General features: G+C 35.4%; 1 protein-coding gene across 1 annotated transcript in view; it reads left to right on the forward strand.

Moving 5' to 3' along the window:
- Nucleotides 1-1,168: 1,168 nt before the first annotated feature.
- The window catches only part of LOC128992911 (sodium- and chloride-dependent GABA transporter ine-like), a 45,603-nt gene continuing 29,738 nt past the window's right edge, over nucleotides 1,169-17,033 (forward strand). Inside the window, exon 1 of the mRNA XM_054416658.1 lies at nucleotides 1,169-2,002. Coding sequence (XP_054272633.1) covers nucleotides 1,278-2,002 — 725 coding nt within the window. The 5' untranslated portion in view covers nucleotides 1,169-1,277. The remainder of the gene's footprint in view (nucleotides 2,003-17,033) is intronic.

Consider the following 17,033-nt stretch of genomic DNA (forward strand, 5'->3'; position numbering starts at 1 on the left):
TATGTTATTAAAATTAGGAATAAATCTGACAACTCTAAGTAATGCCACTTGATTTAACTTTAATTTAACCAACTTGATTTAAAATGCTACAAAATGGAAATCTATTTGGTCTGCAGGTGTGCTGCGGTGGGGAGATTTAAATTTAGTTTAGTTTAACAAAACTAAAAACTAACAACAATGAATTTTGAATTACAGACAATCATGACTCTAGTTAGGTTTTTATCACAGTTGGGTCCAATACTCGGGCTCAGGAATATATTTATTAGTAAGATTACCTACACAAAAGAGCGTCATCGTTACTCGCACGAATGTGTGTGTTCTGGGCTAAACAAGGTGCCGCAAGTTGCCACAGTTCGGCACTGAAGAATCAAACGCTACCAGGAGAACAGAACGAGGTAGCAATGATATCAACCATCACCCGCTCCTTGTGTATATTCTCCAGTCTCACTGTCACGTGCTAGATCAGGGGAGGGGAGAGTTCTCTTTCAGTTTGTATAATTATTTTTTATTTATCTATCAGATAAAATAGAAACCCCTCGGGACTCCGGTCCCCGCGGTGCCGGGTTCAAATCCTGCCGATCACCAATAGATATTATGTATAAGTGATAATGCTGCGAACACATCAAAGCGTGAAGTAATGTGGAAAACAATTCAAGTTAGAAGCTTGAGGGTAAAAAGTAGTCCAATTTACTGAAATTCCGGATTGAATAACATCACCTTGTGAAGAAAGGCAGAGCTAGCGAATGTTTGGTTTATAATAGATTGCATCGTATTTATAAACGCCAGGACTGCGTATCTTGCCATCCCAAAAGTGTGCCCTAGATTATCCCTTTTTTGCGATCCGACAGCCCTACATACTAACAATTATTTTGATTGACTGTAATGTGCTAACACATAGAAAATTTATCAGTGCAGGTAATATGTTACTGTAGCAAGGAGGAAACTTGTCACTTCAGGGAATTTGTCGACGCAGGAAATCCATTGCTAAAGGGAATTTATGGTTGCAGAGAAATAATTGTTTCAGGAAATTTGTCGTAGCAGGGAATTCTTACCGTAGCATGAAATTTGTCGTTGCAGGGAATTTCTCTTCGCAGGGAATTTAGTCGCCGGTGCAGACAGTTGGTAGCAGTGGCCGTCAGGTGGCGCGGCTGCAGTTCAAACTCGCGACCGTCGTGCCATTGCCATCTCGCGGTTCGCGGCGAAGTGTGCGAGTGCGCGTCCGTGTGTTTGTGTAGTGCGGTCGACAAGACGAGATGTTCATCTGACAAATCGTAGACATGTCATCCAACCACGCCGTCATGAACGACTCCAAAGAGAACAGAACAATCCCCGAGCTACCGGACTCACCAAAGTCTTCGAAAAAGATTCACGATTCACCGATCAAGACCGACTTCGTCACAAAATTAGCGGAATCGATCCAAACCCCTAAATTGACTCCGAGGAACACACAGAATTTGACTCAGTTGAAAATCGCTCCGGAGATGAAAAACGGGAAGATACCACCTCCTTCACCATCAGCGACCCCTAGGACTCCGAGGAACGTCCTGGGAAAACCGGAAGAACGACCTCTTCTGGGACCGTCACAGAAAATAGTCATAGTACCTCTGGGGAAAAGCGAGGGAAGAGCTCAAGTTCAAGTGACGGTGGGAAGTACTAGCAGTGACTCCAGCGACGGAAAAGGGACTCCCCCAAGGAAACGAGCGATGAGTTCGGGGAAAAGAAGACCAGACGTTATCAGACCAAGGGAACCTGGCGTGAGGATGTCACCGAGTCTAAAGTCTCTGAGAGGTCCTGCAGAGCTGGGGAAGATTCGGTGCAACGCCTCCTGGGCGAGCTTTACCTTCCCGGACCCTTCGTCGACCATGGGACGTCCCTTGAGTGACGTAGTGTCGGTCCGGTCACTGGCGTCCATCGGGATGGGGTCCACGGACGGGAAGAAACTGACGATCCGGAGGGTACCCACGTCACCCACGGAACTGCTCAATATTGTTGAACCTAAGAAGTGAGTAGAGTATTAATGATCTACTAGAATAAAAAGTGTCAGTGATTTGATTCAACACTCTTTCTTGACTCAGTAGGATTTCTCAGTTTTTCATAAACTATAGGCTATATTGTATTTCTTAAAATTTTTTCTGGGAGCGAGCTGGTCTAGTGGTAGAGTCTAGAGCGGTACTTCGATCTCGAGGTCCCGTGTTCAAATCCCGCAAATCACCAATATTTTAAGTGAAAGGCCGCAATCTTTTAAGTTAAGTCAAAAGTGTGGGAAAATTGTCATGCTAGAGCCTAGTTTGAAAACGTTTTTCTTGCATACGCGTTTCGACCATTAAGCAATCATCAGTTATGCATTATGTTTGTTTGTATCAGTAAGAAAAAAAGATTAACAAACGAAAACCCTATACTGGACCATTTAATCCGTGCTACGAATCATACATAAACATGAAATATGAAAATGTTCGTAATTGTTGTTACATAAAATGCATAATGTTTGGTATTTAGATCCTGGTAATTTATAGTCTGTATGATGGAACCTGTCTCCTGACCAGGTCTACCTGTTGACGGTCCATGCCAGTCCCAGACAGACGAAGGGCCAGGAGACAGGTCCCATCATACAGACTATTGAAAAAAATAAATCTTTGATAACTAATTCCATCTCTAATATTACCTCGATGTTTAAATTTTGATTTGTGAATTACTGTATGTTAATCTTACCTGTTCTCATGTCCATTGAGATATTTACGATCGTTTCGTTAAGCGCTACCTTTTCTCTTATCTATATCACCCCACAATCGATAAACAAATACTAAACTAGCACCTAACGTGTCATAACTAAAAACAAAAACAAAGTACTGGCAGTTCAACTGTCTGATTAAGCTAACAACACCAATGTCTCCATTTGCCAGTTTTACAGGGTGTGTCAAATTTTCAACCACGTTAGGTAACTCGAAACAATGAACTTTAACAGCAATCGCAGGTGTTAGACTCTATCGCGCGTCCGTGATATTATGTCACATTCGTACTTGAACGACGTTAATGTAAACAATATTATGAGCAAACCGTTACAAATCGCTATATTTCTCCATGTCGGAAAGTGTGTGGTAAATAACCATCAACCATAAAATCTTTTTGAATATTAAGAACAGTGTAAAGGTTGGCTGCCAAAGGTAATAGCTTAATACTGTAAAAGTGAATAAATTTACCAAATCTGATCAAAAATATATTTATGAACAAGCAAACTGCAACAGTAAACGTTTCCCCCATTATTATAACATAAGAAATTTAAGTTTTTTAAATTTTGTCCGTAACCATTACGCGTATAGCAACGGTTAAATTTACTAAAATAGTTCTTCTTATACGCTCTACAAAATGGTTTGGAAAATAATTGCAAAATTTTATGTTTGTGGGGGGGGGGATAGGGAAACCCTATTTTTACCCCCTTAAAACCCCGTTACCATAGTCCGATAATACTGGTTCGATAAATCGTTTAATTGTAGGTTTACAAGTTTGTACCAAAACATTCAATCAAAATCGGATGACTTTTACTCGAGTAACGTGCTAACGGACACACATACAATGAGTAGATTTGTGTTTTTGGCCTCGATGGGTATCAAAACGAAAAGTAAATTGTTCATTGGTCCGGGGTCTAGGTGTTAATGATACCTACAGTAAGCTTATGCCCTATATAATTATGAGAAATTCGATAAAACTTAAAAGGGTAAATATGTTAGATTGTAAAATTCTGTGAATGGCTATTTCTTCTTTGTTCTTTTCACGATTCGTAGTTCTTTTAAAATAAAATCGGCTAAAACTGATCCACATTAGGGAACGTCTTCTTCAGTACCTTAAGTCATTACTACGTTTTATTAAAATCAATAAACCAAACCAAATAAATCGGTATTTTTATACAGTATGTGTGGAGAGAGTTATACAAAAAGATTCTCCTCGCTTCGTGAACCTATACTTTCTTACATTATCAATATAGGCGGACCAACAGTATAAGGTGGGACCACCGGAATTATCAGGCTGCTAATTATTTTATCTTATCGTGAAAGGAACAAACAGTATACAGCATAATATTGTGTTGGTTGTGCAAGCTTAAACCTTGCATGTGCTGGAGAAGTTTTTGAGTTTATATCCCATTTTAAACTCTATATCATTTCTGTAATATTTGTAAATTTTAATGATAAAATCTTTCCCCTTTTCCTTCCTTTTAATTTTCGGAATTCAATTGGGGTAAATTTGAAGGATATATTACAAAAAATCGGTTGTTGTTCTGATAACATGCCTTAGCCATAAGCACATTTCAAACAAATTTATTGGATGTCATGATGATAGAACTTTGTTTAACATTATAATACAATTACCTCGATAATAAGTAGACTATCTCAAGGGGATTTCAAATAAGACTTGGTATCAAGGTTGACTTACTATCAAGGTTTGCAATAACATGTGAATAGGGATAATATATAATGAAGGATGTTGGGTAATATAAATGAGATTGTCTCCCCCCAGTAATAGAGGGTTACTTGTTATCGTGGGCCTTATTATCGAGGTTCCAATATACTTTATTTAACACAATAGTAACTTTCAAAAGTAAACAAGACAAATATTAATATTTAATTTTAAAATAATTTCAAAGAACACAGCGTGTTAAATAACAGCCTTTGGCCGTTTTTTGGTGTAACCTTTTTGAATCGCTGATATTTTTATTGACTTATCTGGACCCAAGTAAAACGTAACATTATTAATCGAAGGATCAATGTAGGATTTATAGGGTTTAGAATTAATTTCGCTCTTAAACTTTCCAAATGACCCAATCATAGCTACACGTAGCAAGATAGCATTTCAGGGCATTTGTGAGATTATTTTGTTTCGTTGGAGAATTTTAATTGCCTTTGAATGTCAACGAACTCAGATTCTTCTGCAACAACTGGTTTGATTCAGGTCAACCTATAAGTTTTTCGTCGTTCCAAAATTTCCAGAATATTTGTCGTCAGTAGCATATTGTAAGTATATTTTTCAATATTCAAATTACAATAAAAGTGGCTGTAGAAAATATGATACTTTGTTCGAACGTGTAAAGGCGTTGTTAGTTTGTTGTTTGGTGGTCGTCTGGATATTAGAAAGTGTTTGCGAATTGAAATTATTTTAGTAATGTATATAATACAAGTGTAAAATGAAAAGAACCGAGTTTTAAAGTTTTATATTAATCTGGATATGTTAAGACAGAAACTAACTGTAAAATTAAAACATGAACATTTGGCAATATTAGATGGCGTGCCATGTTAATAATACTACTTTTAATCGGAATTCGATTTTAGGTTGATAAACAATAACAAACACAATTACATAGGCTTAGTTATTTTCATGTTACATACTAAGGAATAGAATACTTGCCCAAATTATAATGCATACTTAGGTTACGTAAAAGTACAAGTTTATAATTTCTCTTGTTGCGGTTTGTATTCATAGAGGAATATATTTTAAGCGATAATGTAGTAGAATCGAAATCGGTAAGTTACCGAATACCATTTGCACGACAGATGTGCAAACTTCATAAGTAATTCCCTTACGTGCGATATGGTTATCTAATTTTACTGCCATATGTGGCTCTTCATATCTTAATCAGATATTTTAATTAAATCACGTTGTTTATTTATTTTATTCATCTATATATATGAGAGTACATTATTTGTGCGACAGTTAACTTGGCCGTCACCCCAGTTGATTGTCGTTTTAATGTAATAATAAATACGAAGGACCACTTTGTCGACAAGCCGTTTGTTTGGCGATCGTTTGGTATGACAGTCAATTGGCCTGACGACCATATTACTTGTAAATAACTGGTGAGCACCCATTATTTAAACATTACCATTTGAGATTAAACTGGTGATAACAAGTAATGTAATTCTTTTTACCAATAAGAACAATTGCTTCTTATTAGTTTTTTTTTTTCAAGCTTACTTTAAAGACTTTTGCTTGGTAGCCGATTATCCGTTTAAAACTTTACGTCTCTGAATTTTTGGAGGTGAAACGAAACACATTATTTTGATAACGTAGTTTTCTTTGAAATCAATAGACCTGACTAAACAATCTGCAGGTTACAGTCGACCAATCCACTTTCGCTAGCTCAGCACAATCATTAACCTCCACCTCGTAGGTATCTAAATTTGATTTGAAACACGTGATCCGGCTCAACATGAACGTGTATTGTTCTCATAATGAATTTCAGAATGAACGTGAAATTTTACGAGTCCATTCATAACAGCTCGTATCGCAGTTGTTTCAGCTGAGTTTACGTGTTACCGATCACGCATTTTCTGCAATCGCAACGTCATGTCAGAGATGGGAATTTGGCAGCTAATTTGCCTACGTGGGGATAACCTGTGGGACATTTTTAGTTGATTCCCCTACTAAGGGATAGCCTGTAGTACATTCAATCCCATTACCCTCCCTAGAGAGTCCTGTGGGACATTTTACTGTTTTTGCCGTACTCAGAGTGAGCCTTTGGGACTTTTCACGCCCATTTCCCTACACAGAGAGTCCCTGGTGAGACTTTTCACGATCATTTCCCTACACAGAGAGTCCCTGGTGGGAAATTTCACGATCATTTCCCTACACAGAGAGTCCCTGGTGAGACTTTTCACGATCATTTCCCTACACAGAGAGTCCCTGGTGGGAAATTTCACACTTATTTCCCTACACAGAGAGTCCCTGGTGAGACTTTTCACGATCATTTCCCTACACAGAGAGTCCCTGGTGGGAAATTTCACACTTATTTCCCTACACAGAGAGTCCCTGGTGAGACTTTTCACGATCATTTCCCTACACAGAGAGTCCCTGGTGAGACTTTTCACGATCATTTCCCTACACAGAGAGTCCCTGGTGGGAAATTTCACACTTATTTCCCTACACAGAGAGTCCCTGGTGAGATTTTTCACGATAATTTCCCTACACAGAGAGTCCCTGGTGGGAAATTTCACACTTATTTCCCTACACAAAGATTCCCTGGTGGGACTTTTCACGCTCATTTCCCTACACAAAGATTCCCTGGTGGGAATTTTCACGCTCATTTCCCCGCGCTGTTCTGCAGCTCGTGTGTGTGTTTAGCCTACAAACACTGATATCAGTCAGGGCCTTGCAGATAACATCACTGTCGTCTCTCTCACATCGCCTTATCAGCTGACATCTGCCCAGGTGTCCAAACCACATCAGCTGTCTACATTCCTATGAAACTGTTTACATGACATCTTGATAGCTTATGAGAGGATTTAATCATAGACTAGTGAACCTGTGCGGCTCAATGCCCCGCAAAATAACATGAATTTAGAAAACAAATTCATCGTATTATATATTGACTCAACGACGAAAATTAAACAGTAATAATGAAGCCTTGGAAGGGAAGCAGTCCAGCCATTTTCTAGCTGTATGTGTATTATATTTAGTAAATTAATAAGTGTTCAAGTTCAAGTATGTTATAGGCAGCAAGCAAGGTTATAGGGTAGTTATTTTTTAAAGATTTTTAAAACACATTTAACAAAACATTTTATCATATCAAACCAACACTCCTATGTAGCATATTTTGAGGGGCATAAAAATGCTGCTTGAAGAAAAAACACACTTAAAAATAAACACTAAAAAACAATAATTTTATCACAAAAGCACTTCCATGAATACTACGATTTTAGCCTTAAAGTTACTCAGGAAGATTACCCTGGTCAGAGTTTTCCGTAACGAATATGCATATTCTATTAAAAGGTGTAGCCTTACTTAAAACAACATATAATATAGTTGCTCATGACTGAAATTGGTCTGGGTAAGAACAGCGCTGCAAATGCAAAAGGTAACAGAAATTAGCATCTTTCCATTTTAAAAGGTTACAGTAGTTTGTTTCAGACGGGCAAATTTTTATCCTCGAAATCAAAATACGTCCCCACTCACTTGTTCCAGTTAAGACTTTACATTCTATTAAGTTGTTAACCATTCTGATCACATGAAGCCTTGTGCCATTAATAAGGCCCTTTTTGATGTATTAATATTCCTCATCAATAAAACCAATGCCCCCTTTTATTAGTCTAATCTGTGTCTTAGCAATCCACTGACCTCTATATTTAAAAACTCAGTTGGATTTTCTAGGTTTATTGTCTCCGTGTTCGTCTGTTTTCGAGGACCCACTATTCTTCCCCTTCGTATACTGACAATTAATTACCTGACTTGTCAAGTTCATGTAGTAATTCATTAATACTGTTAGTTTATAAAGAAAATTAGATAAAAGTTACTTGGCTTGGTGCTTTCATAACTGCAAACTCAAAATACACCCACAATTACAAAAGAATCAAGATATTGGTTAAAAAAAACTATGGTTGTGTAATAACATTATTCACATGAAGTAGATGATTTGTTTGATTTGTCGATCAGCTGTTTAGTTTCAAGTGAATTAATAATGTCAAAGATTTGTGATTTAAATACATAAATTATTATAGTAAAGTTTTCCAAATCATGGTATCTCAATTTCCATTAAATTTTATTATTCCCAGCATTAAAATAAAGTAGTAAGATCCATTATGGGTAAACTTTAAGGTAGACAATCCTTGATTGAAATGTAGTAGGTATACATTAAGAGTCATAATACACAGCAATTATTATGTAGTAGACTTTGACTATTTTCAAGTAACAAACATATGTTTCTGTAAATAAAAATTATCTCCCATGTTATCCTTATGGAGAAATACGAAACTTTAAAGGGCTCCAGGGCCTCAATCTCTCATTATTTCCCTAAAAAGAAAGTTTCCTGCACAACTTCACGTTACCCTCTTTCCAATGACACCAAAAACATGTCAATCGGTTCAGTAGTTTCGGAGGAGTAATTGTCACAAAAAATCTGCTTGCGTATTAAATAAGTACGAGAGGTCGTCCAGTGGTCGAAACTCGACCAAAAATATGTAATGTACTCACTTCTCTATTTTCACCCCACACTGTAAATAAAACATGTGATTGGAGTTTCTTCCATTTGTTTAGATTTTCTGTTTATATTTCGTTGTTATTTCGTCACCAGCATGGCAACGCATAAAATCCATGTTAATTTTTTCAAATTTTCAAACTCATTTTTTCTGCTTATCTTTGAGCCTATTTAAATTTATAAAGGGATTCTGCACACCTACAGGAAAATTGCTTTCTAACGGTATGCGCAGATTTACCCCACGATGCACACAAGCTGAGAAAAAAGGTTTTAAAGAAACATGCTTGCCTATTAATATATAGATATAGATAAAACATACTAATTTTAGTCTGAACAGGGAAATAATTGGTGCCTAAATTTTATTGAGAACTACTTGAATATTAAGATCGTTCTGAAAATGAATGGGTAGGACATAATATCCAAAATCGTTATTTTGGTTTTAGTACTCAATCGAAAGGTGTTAAGTGAATTAATGCATTAATGTATTCATTAGAGAAGGCCTCCGGTGTTGTTTCATTTTGATTGCTTTGCTGTGTTGTATTATTTTTAGGATAATTTAAATTTTCTTATTTTAATTTTGATAATAAGTATGAGTCCTTAAAATGTTGGAATAAGATTTAAATATTAAATATATTTCCGTGCAAGTGGTGTTAACTTTGGACACTTTAAAGTTAACTGATAAGTGTGTTATTGGAAATCGTTTACGGTATTTAAGTGTTTAGAAAGTAATACAGTATGTTAGAAAATGAGTTGTTTTTAGTCCCCATTTGGTCATGATGACGGCGGGAAATATTGAGTTATTATGTTGGCTACAAGGTTGGCAGCAGTGGTCACTCACGCACGTAGGTTAGGTTAATAGTTCTAATCATGTCATCTGCCGTTGTTGGCCAATAAAATAGGCTATTCTTCAACGTGCGTCGCCATTCATAGAGTAGCCACTGCCACTGATATACCATAACCATATTATGGTATATATAGTAAATGCCTCTGTTCATGGGTCATTTGTATAGCCCTATGTTCAATATTTAGGCCAAATTCGACATCATAGTTTTATACAGTTTTTTTTATTTTTTTTTTAAACCTGGAATTTAAGAAAAAAATATGTTCTGTTAGTACAGTACCAATAATGCACAAAATCAAACTATTTTCGATACTGAGCCCAGATTTTCCTTATGAATTAGCTAATGTTGAATGAACGTTATAAATAATTGATTGTTGTATCTTTAACTTCGTTTGTAAAGTACTTCACATTGTGATAACCTCTTTTTTACTTAGGTAAGAGGTACGAATCAAAATTATATTTTTAAAAGTTTGTCTGTGAATTGTAATTACTTTATCTTTTGAGAAAACCGTGAATTTCCAGATTTTAATACGTTTTATTGACATTTATTTGACTCGTACCACTTTGTTAGGTTGAGAGAGAAAAGAAAAAAATTTAAATTTGTAACAGGTATCACTACTTTTAGTATGTTGATGTTTTACTATTTTAAAAACAGCAAATATCATGAACCCATGTAGGCCCTACCTTGTTTCAGGCAAATTCGCAACAATTATCAAAATTAAGGTTTAGAATATTCCTAAAATAATTTAATATGGTACCAAAAGTTTTAATAGATCCAATAAATATTACAATGGATCTATCACAATCAAGTGCTTAAAAAAATATAGCCCTTTAATTACCCGCAATAACACTCAACGATTTTTCAACGGAAATTTTATTGAGTGCTATCAGTCCGGAATTAATGCTTACCTATAAGTTAATTACCCGTTTAACACTACTCGACTGAAGTGGGCCTAATGTCAGACACTTTTGTTGATAGTAGTTATCACTACAAGTAGCTGCTTATCAATGGTGATAATGGCTTGTAGCTCCTGCCTCATACTCAATTATCATAATAATTATCACCCACCCTTATGAAATTCAATGACCTTTATTGTCCCAGGACGCTTTGAGTCCGGGTTGGTTTTTACATTACTTAAGGCCTTCAGGCTTAACCTAGGGGTTGCAACATTAACGTATATCAAATTCATTGGTGATACGTCGGGAATCGATCCCGGGACCTCTAGAACCGAAGTCCCACGCTTTACCACTATACCAGCTCGCTCTCCGAATATAGTAACCTAAACCATTATAGATTTTATATCGTTGGTAAAGAAAAATAGCATAAGTAGTAAACCATCTCAAAGAAATTATGACTTTCAGTGGAACCTTGATAAGGAGACCCTCGATAACAAGTTGCCCTTGATAACAAAAGTGTCATTTTCAAATCCCCTTAAAATTATTTTACACCTAATCACATGTTATTACACACCTCGATAAGAAGTCAACCTTGATAACCAGTCTTATTTTACTATACACATGAGAGTCTTGTTATCAAGGTTCTACTGTATTATTTTTCATGTCTATCTACTCCATTAGCATTTTTTACGTTTTGGAAAGGAACGATCAAAACCCTGGTCTTGTCTAACGTCGACCATTTGTTGGTAGCATTATTGATGACCCAATGACAAATTGCATCTGAATCCATTGAGGACCTCGCTTTCATAAGGTTTTAAACACAAAAAAATAAAATAAAAAATTTACAAACATTAGCTAGAGTCACTAGAATTAAGCCTATATGTAATCCCGTGTAACGTAAAAAAATATATTGAACGATTAATGACTTAAAACGTTGATTAAATTCACTGAATTCACTCAATGTAAATTCTCTGCGTTTCGCCAGATTATTTACATCGTTACCAAAAGTGTAAACTGAACCTATTTCATTCCGTAAGAGAAATAAGACGCAGTACATATCATACTTATATATTATTAGTTCAATCATTTAACACAGTAATCTAATTAATATCACACCATAGCTTCGTGTAAGGTACGTGCAGAAAAATCAATGATAATCGATGATGAATTATCAAACAAAGAATTGATTCCAACAATTACAACTATCTAGGGTCAAAAGCCACTGTAATAACTTAGAATGCAATATCTGTCCAATAACTCGCAAGAAGTCAATTAAGATTTACTGTACAGCTAAAGATCAGCAGTTAATCACAAATCATAATTTGTAGTTGTTTATTTAACTGAGATTTTCTTTGTATATACACGTCAGCTTTTAAAGTAAATTTTAATGTGATTGAATTTGTATTAAAATATATTTTCCTTGGACATGCCAGTTTTATTCCTTGTTTAGTATCAGGCTTTATGAAGTTGTTTAAAGCCATCGAGATATTCTTTAAACATGATAAACCCAACAGGTTAGTTTAAATGCAATCAGTTTTAAATTAGATTTGTTTTTAATAACGTAAGATTTAATTTATAGCAAGGTATAAATTAATTTCAATAAGGGGCAGACAGCAATTCAGCTACCCCTGTGTATGTATTTTGCGTCGAGTGCCTTCGCTTATTTTTGTCTGTGATATCATCTATGTATATCTAATTCCGTAAGCTCAAATTTTACAATGCAATTTTGAGCGAACGGGAGGCCGTAGAAAGCTGGGAGAGGTCTCATTTTAAAGGCCTGGGCATGAAATTTTGGGGAAAATTATTAATTTTTCTTAACTAGTTGCTCTGCCCGTGCTTTGCTACGGGGTGAGAATGAAGAAAAGAATAATTCGGTTTTACAATAAGATACTATAAGAAACACTTACCAGGAAACATATAGGCTCAATCGTTCTTATTGATTATTTAAATGAAGATCTCTTAATGTATCACTATCATTTTATATAGTGTATTGCATTTAAAATATATGCAAAAGTATAATTCATTGACCACATGGCACCAAGAAACAATTATTCTCCTTGTAAACAAATTAAATTAAATAGTAGAACAGCATTTCTGACAACAGCTGGAGTTTCATAACAATGTTTGTTTCCCATGTTAATCTTATGGAGAAATACGAAACTTTAAAGGGCCCTAGGGCCTCACTCTCTAATTATTTCCCTAAAAAGAAAGTTTCCTGCACAACTTTACGTTACGCTCTTTTCAATGACACCAAAAACATGTCAATCGGTTCAGTAGTTTCGGAGGAGTAATTGTCACAAAAATCCTGCTTGCGTATTAAATAAGTACTAGTTGCCCTGCCCGTGCTTCGCTACGGGGTGAAAATACAGAAAAGAATAATTCGGTTTTACTTTAAGATACTATAATATACTATGAGAAACAGTCACAACACACTTATCAGGAAACATCTAGGCAAAGGTTCAATTCTGCTTAGTGATTATTTAAATTAAGATCTCTTAATGTACTGTATTACAGTACTATCATTTTATATAGTGTATATCATTTAAAATATATGCAAAACTATAATTCATTGATCACATGGCACCGAGAAACAACTTTCCTTGTAAACAAATTAAATTAAATAGCAGAACAGCATTTCTGATAACAGCTGGAGTTTCATAACAATATTTGTTTCCCATGTTAATCTTATGGAGAAATACGAAACTTTAAAGGGCGGCCCCTAGGCCTCACTCAATTATTTCCTAAAAAAGAAAGTTTCCTGCACAACTTCACGTTACGCTCTTTCCAATGACACCAAAAACATGTCAATCGGCTCAGTAGTTTCGGAGGAGTAATTGTCACAAAAATCTTGCTTGCGTATTAAATAAGTATAGATATAGATTATGCGCCAAAAGGTTGTTACAGAATAAAATAATTCACATTTAAATAGCATGGGAATCTAATTTTATGTCTTTTTATTTAGTGTAAACACAGCTGTGATCATATAAATTGAACAAAATATAACCAAACCTGAATGTGCATTATTTTGTTATTGTAAAATTGTTAGTGAAGTAGTAAACAACACAAAGTAAAAATTCTTTTGACCAATTTATACTCTTAAACTTAATACTTCACAATGGATTGTTCTTTTGCACAGTAATAATGTATAATGTCGGAAGACTACCACGCAGAGGTGTTGTTCCTCGAAATGAGAACAACAGGTGCCAGATTTGGCACGATAGAAAGAAGAATAAATGAGCATCGGATGAACATGAATTTATTGCTGTGCATAGATTACCCTTTTAAATGTGATTACATTACACAGATTAGGACCAATGAACGATTCATTGTGGTGCATTGCGCAATTTGATTTGGTGAAATTGTGGCGCAAAGCCGAACCTTCACAAAAGTTGGCATCTATTTGAAAAACCCAGTGATTACCCATGGTCAACTTTATGTTGCTTTTAGATGGGTAAAGAGGCCAATAACTACTATACATATCTTAATATACAAAAATGTTAAATGATAATTCAAGGTAGGGTAACCCATGATACTAATAATTTGTACAAAATAATTACTGGAATATAGAGGCTATTGCCCCTACTAGTATTATGTATTTTCTCAAAGAGGTCATCATGGACGATGCCACACGTATTGGCATAGGTAGCTTTGTACCATGTTGCTAGTGTATAATCTGTAGTATAACCTACGCGTCAAAATTGCAATTGTGTACACACAAATTATAGTAATCGTACAACGGAAGAGTTCCTAACCAGATTACGAGTTTAAACAACTAAGTTGGACTGACTATTGTATTGACTATACATTCTGTGTATAGTAAATGGTTGTACTCTTGCTTGCTGTTATTGTTTACCATGTGACGCTCAGTAGCTCAGTAGATGCAGATATCTACATGATGAGGTCACAGCTTGAGGTTATCTGCAAGACAAACGATCGTAAATATATCTGCTAGACTCAGCTAGTGTTTATGTCTCGTAAAAACTTGACAGAATACTTTGAAACTGTCGAGTTATCGGAAACAGTAATTTATTGGAGAATAATTACAGAAGTTGGATCACGAAACGTATGCGTTAGGTAAAATGGATATTTGTAATCCAATAAATCCCAAAGTACCTATGAAATTTTGAGAAAAATAAAAGTCACACCCCCATAAACCATACTTAAAATGTTCGTCATGACTAACCTTGTGCAAAACTATCCATTATTTCATAAATTGGCCGTAAATTAATAAAGGTCGTAATCTATATTTATAAAAGAGGAAGTTTGTATATATATATATATATTTGAACGTTATGGACTCCGAAACCGCTCGACATATTGTAATGAAACTTTCAGGCATTATTAAGCATTATTCAAGGATGGTTTGTGTGAAGTTTGGTGCAGATACATCAAAAGGGCTCCGCCCCAGTGGCTCCCATGTTAACCTTATGAGTACTTATATTTAAATGGAATTAAAGAATCTTAACAGCTGGTTCAACTAAACAATTTGATTCTGTGATGTTCAATAGCATTAAAAAGTTAATAGGTTTACCAACAGGGTGCAGCAGTACCTATTATTTTTTTTAATTTATGACAACAGCTAATTTGCAACCAAAATGTGAGTGAGCGTAGCGAACGAACTTCAACCTGGAGGCGAGTTAGCGTAGCGAACGAGCTCCAACCTAAAGTTGAGTAAGCGTAGCAAACAACAAACTACAACCAGGACATGATTGAACGCCAAATCAAGTTGTTATTGCCTGTTTATTTGTATATTCGTAGGCGTTGTTGCTACAAATGTGTTATACAGATTTACGTTGCAAACATGTATTTATTAAAATAAATAACAATTACCAGACAGTTAGGACGAAGCAGCAACCGAAAATGCCAAGTGATCGTTTAATTCGGTTGTTAGTGTCGTATCAGTGGCCGTTGGTACAATGCCACTAGTAATTGATGACATCCTTAAAGCAGATGACGACGAAATATAACATACTTCAGAACTGCGCAGCTACATGGCATACGACATGTTTGCCAAAAACACACAACAATGTTAACATTGTCTCACTCTAATTACTTTGTATCACTCCATATTTGCAACGTGAAGGCACGAAATAGTGAGCGCGTAACATGCAGGCAAGGTCGTATGCGCGCGAAATACGTTGGCAGCACTGGCTGTAAATCAGCTGGTCAGCTGTTGTAATGTTGTATTTGTCACTTCACATTAAATGTTATATTAAAAGTTCACTTCTGTGTAAAAATAGGTTATGTTTCTTCACCAATTTATTTGTTTTATGGTAACTGTAGGAAAAATATAATGTGCAACTCGAGAAACCATTCCTCACGGCGAGTGAGTAAGGATTTCTCTCGAGTGAGTCAATTGCTCACTTTTCTCACTAGTTGCACAAATAACTATTTCCTACAGTTACCTGGCAAAGTGGACAACCCTTGTACAGATTATAGCACGCAAAGTAGTTAATTGTTGCATTTACTTACTTTTGCCACACTCCAGTATTTCAACCAAACAACACAAAACAGTGTGCTTTTCTTAGGCATGTAATACGTGTACGCTTCAAAATAAGTTGGCAACACTTTAAGATCCTACGACCATAGAATAAAGACTACGATCAGCTGGTGCAGCGTTTCCCATTTCGTTCAACGCTCTGATTTAACCTAACCTAAAAACTTATTGTATAGGGTTTGAAAGACTAATTTATATGATTCATAGTACTGTAGGAAAAATATAATGTGTAATGCGAGTGCAAAGTGCCACTTCGCACACTAATTACACAAATAACTATTATCGTTTTATGTCGCTAGAGGCCGAAAATATTATACCTACGGATTTTTGATTTTTATATGCACCTGTAAGCAGGATAACAGAGTGAATGTAATCCAATTTTGATGTAATAGAATAATATAGTCTAAAATTAATGAATTTACAAGATCTGGTCAAAATATATCTACAAACAAGCAAATTAAAACAGTTTACTTCTTCATAGGAATAACGTGGGCATTTTCAATTAACAACTTTTTGAATTATCTTCGTAACGAATTAACGTACATAAACACTTCAAGATTCTAAAATTATTTCTTTTATTGAGCTCAGTTAACAACAGCTTTCAATCAAATTTCTAATAATTACTGAATTTCAAAGATTTGCAATGTCCAATGACAGAAACTAATTTTTAATTTAATTCATCCCATTAAAATCACTCTGTACTCTAAATTATCAGCACTAGGTACGATTATCCTAATGTTACGTTATAATCTTAGGATTAACTTATTATATCAGTTTAGCTTAAGCTAAATTAACACGATAACTTGTTATGTAAATCAGTAAATCACACAAGTTTAAATTAA

The sequence above is a fragment of the Macrosteles quadrilineatus genome, unplaced genomic scaffold (assembly GCF_028750875.1).
Source record: "Macrosteles quadrilineatus isolate MER2022 unplaced genomic scaffold, UCM_ALF_1.0 Scaffold_1__1_contigs__length_201487025, whole genome shotgun sequence".
Classification (NCBI taxonomy): Eukaryota; Metazoa; Arthropoda; class Insecta; order Hemiptera; family Cicadellidae; genus Macrosteles; species Macrosteles quadrilineatus.